We start from the raw sequence: 1,868 nt of genomic DNA, 5'->3' as shown, positions 1-1,868 counted from the left end.
TTTGTCTCATTTCCTGTCTGTCTCTCTCTTTCTTCATCTGCCTCACTCTCTCTCTCTACCTGCATCACTTTCTCTCTATCTCTTTTCTTCCCTACCTCTCTTCCTATCTGGTCTCTTCCTGTAACCAATTTGTATCCTTTTCTAGGTACTGCTTTGTTTTTTGCAGTAAAGAGACTTTAGTCTGTTGTCTAAAGATTACATTTCTCTATTTTCCAGTTACCTCAGCAAAGAAGAAAAAATCCATTGATTACAGTTATGTGGGGAATGTTTTCATCTTACCTGTTAGAGCCATGAATGAGTTTCTTCTATCACCAAAGTAAGTTGGGTTTTTTTTTTTTTTCCTTGTTCAAGTTCTTATTTATATCACTGCCAGAGCAGCGGTCTCGCTTCCGTGTCGGTGGCACGTAAAAAGCACCAGATTTTGGTTTGGAATTTTCTTTAAAAACATTTTTTTTTTTTTGGTCTCAGTGACTTAACACAATTACCAAAGTACACTCGAAGAAGTCCATATGGAAGAGAAATGCCGATTTTGATGTTTCTAAGGTCTGATATTGAGAAGCTGTAAGTTACCTTTTTTGCTATCTGTTTCTTTTTTGTTTTCTAAAATGTTTTATAAATTTATTCTGCAAATTAATTGCATGAAATCATGCCTGATGACTTCCATAGACACACACACACGGACGCAAGCACGCACGCACACACACACACATACACACATTATGTATCTTATTTTGCACCTTATATATAATATACTACAATTAGCTGTCATTTTTGATGGCACAGGGTCAGTTAGTACAAAATAATAGTCACAATTAAAATATAGGAATAAGAAAAGTAATTGAGAAGTCTAATTATAAGTTCAGGTGTGGCTGTGTGCTAAGAAGTTTGCTTCTTAATCACATGTTTCTGAGTTCTGTCCCACTGTGTGGCACCTTGAGTGAGTGTCTTCTGCTATAACTCTAAGCCGAACATAGCTTTGTGAGTGGATTTGGTTGATGGAAAGTGAAAGTAGCTTGTTTTATATATGTATATATATATATATATATATATATATATATATATATATATATATATATATATATATATATATATATATATAACAAGCATTTAAACTGGCCATATCCAACCAAATCCTGTGGTATTGAGCAGAATATTTGCTGTAGCCCATCTTTTTATACCAAGACAAGATATGTACATGATAACAGTTCCAATCAGTTAAGATCAGAAGACATGAGAGCCACTGCCTTTAAGTTCAAACTGGCCAAATCTGGCTCTTCATACCTAGCTTAAAATGTCATTTCTAAAAATAAACAGTTACATCATTGAAATCTTGAAGCTACAAAGCTATGCATGGTTAATTCAAAATATGACTAAACATGCATTACATTTGACAGAATAACCCGAATGCTAAGGGGTTAAAGTTTGCTCCATTACTGTTTAGTTAGACTAAATTATGACAAAAGGCATAATGAAGCTTACAGAGAAGAAACACACCTGCTAAAAATAGCAGTCAAATCTTCCGCAAGTAACACTGCTTACCTAACCCATCCACTAAATCACCATATATAAGATACCCTGTCACTTTTTGTATATACTTTAGGTAGTGTGTCTGTGCTGGTACATATAATAATAATAATATGTGCACATATGGTTGTGATGCATGTGCCTGGTGTACCCTTATCAGATGGGTAGTCATGATGGGTATGTTGGGCTTCGTATATTTGTACCCCAGTGTCACTTTGATGGCATGCACAGCTCTCTCACCCAATAATAATAATGATAATAATTAAATAAAATTTTGTTTAAATATTTCAGAGCAATCAAAAAGTGGGGTTCTTTGTCAAATGTTACTAAAGAAAAACAGAAAA

The 1,868-nt window shown here is 34.2% G+C and overlaps 1 protein-coding gene across 1 annotated transcript in view; it reads left to right on the top strand.

Moving 5' to 3' along the window:
* Positions 1-1,868, top strand: part of LOC106874550 (zinc transporter 9) — a 34,990-nt gene that overhangs the window by 9,624 nt on the left and 23,498 nt on the right. Inside the window, exons 4-6 of the mRNA XM_052972569.1 lie at positions 217-316; positions 469-561; positions 1,816-1,867. Coding sequence (XP_052828529.1) covers positions 217-316; positions 469-561; positions 1,816-1,867 — 245 coding nt within the window. The remainder of the gene's footprint in view (positions 1-216; positions 317-468; positions 562-1,815; position 1,868) is intronic.

Source organism: Octopus bimaculoides, chromosome 13, assembly GCF_001194135.2.
Source record: "Octopus bimaculoides isolate UCB-OBI-ISO-001 chromosome 13, ASM119413v2, whole genome shotgun sequence".
Taxonomy (NCBI): domain Eukaryota; kingdom Metazoa; phylum Mollusca; class Cephalopoda; order Octopoda; family Octopodidae; genus Octopus; species Octopus bimaculoides.
This window is presented reverse-complemented; position numbering and strand designations above follow the sequence as displayed.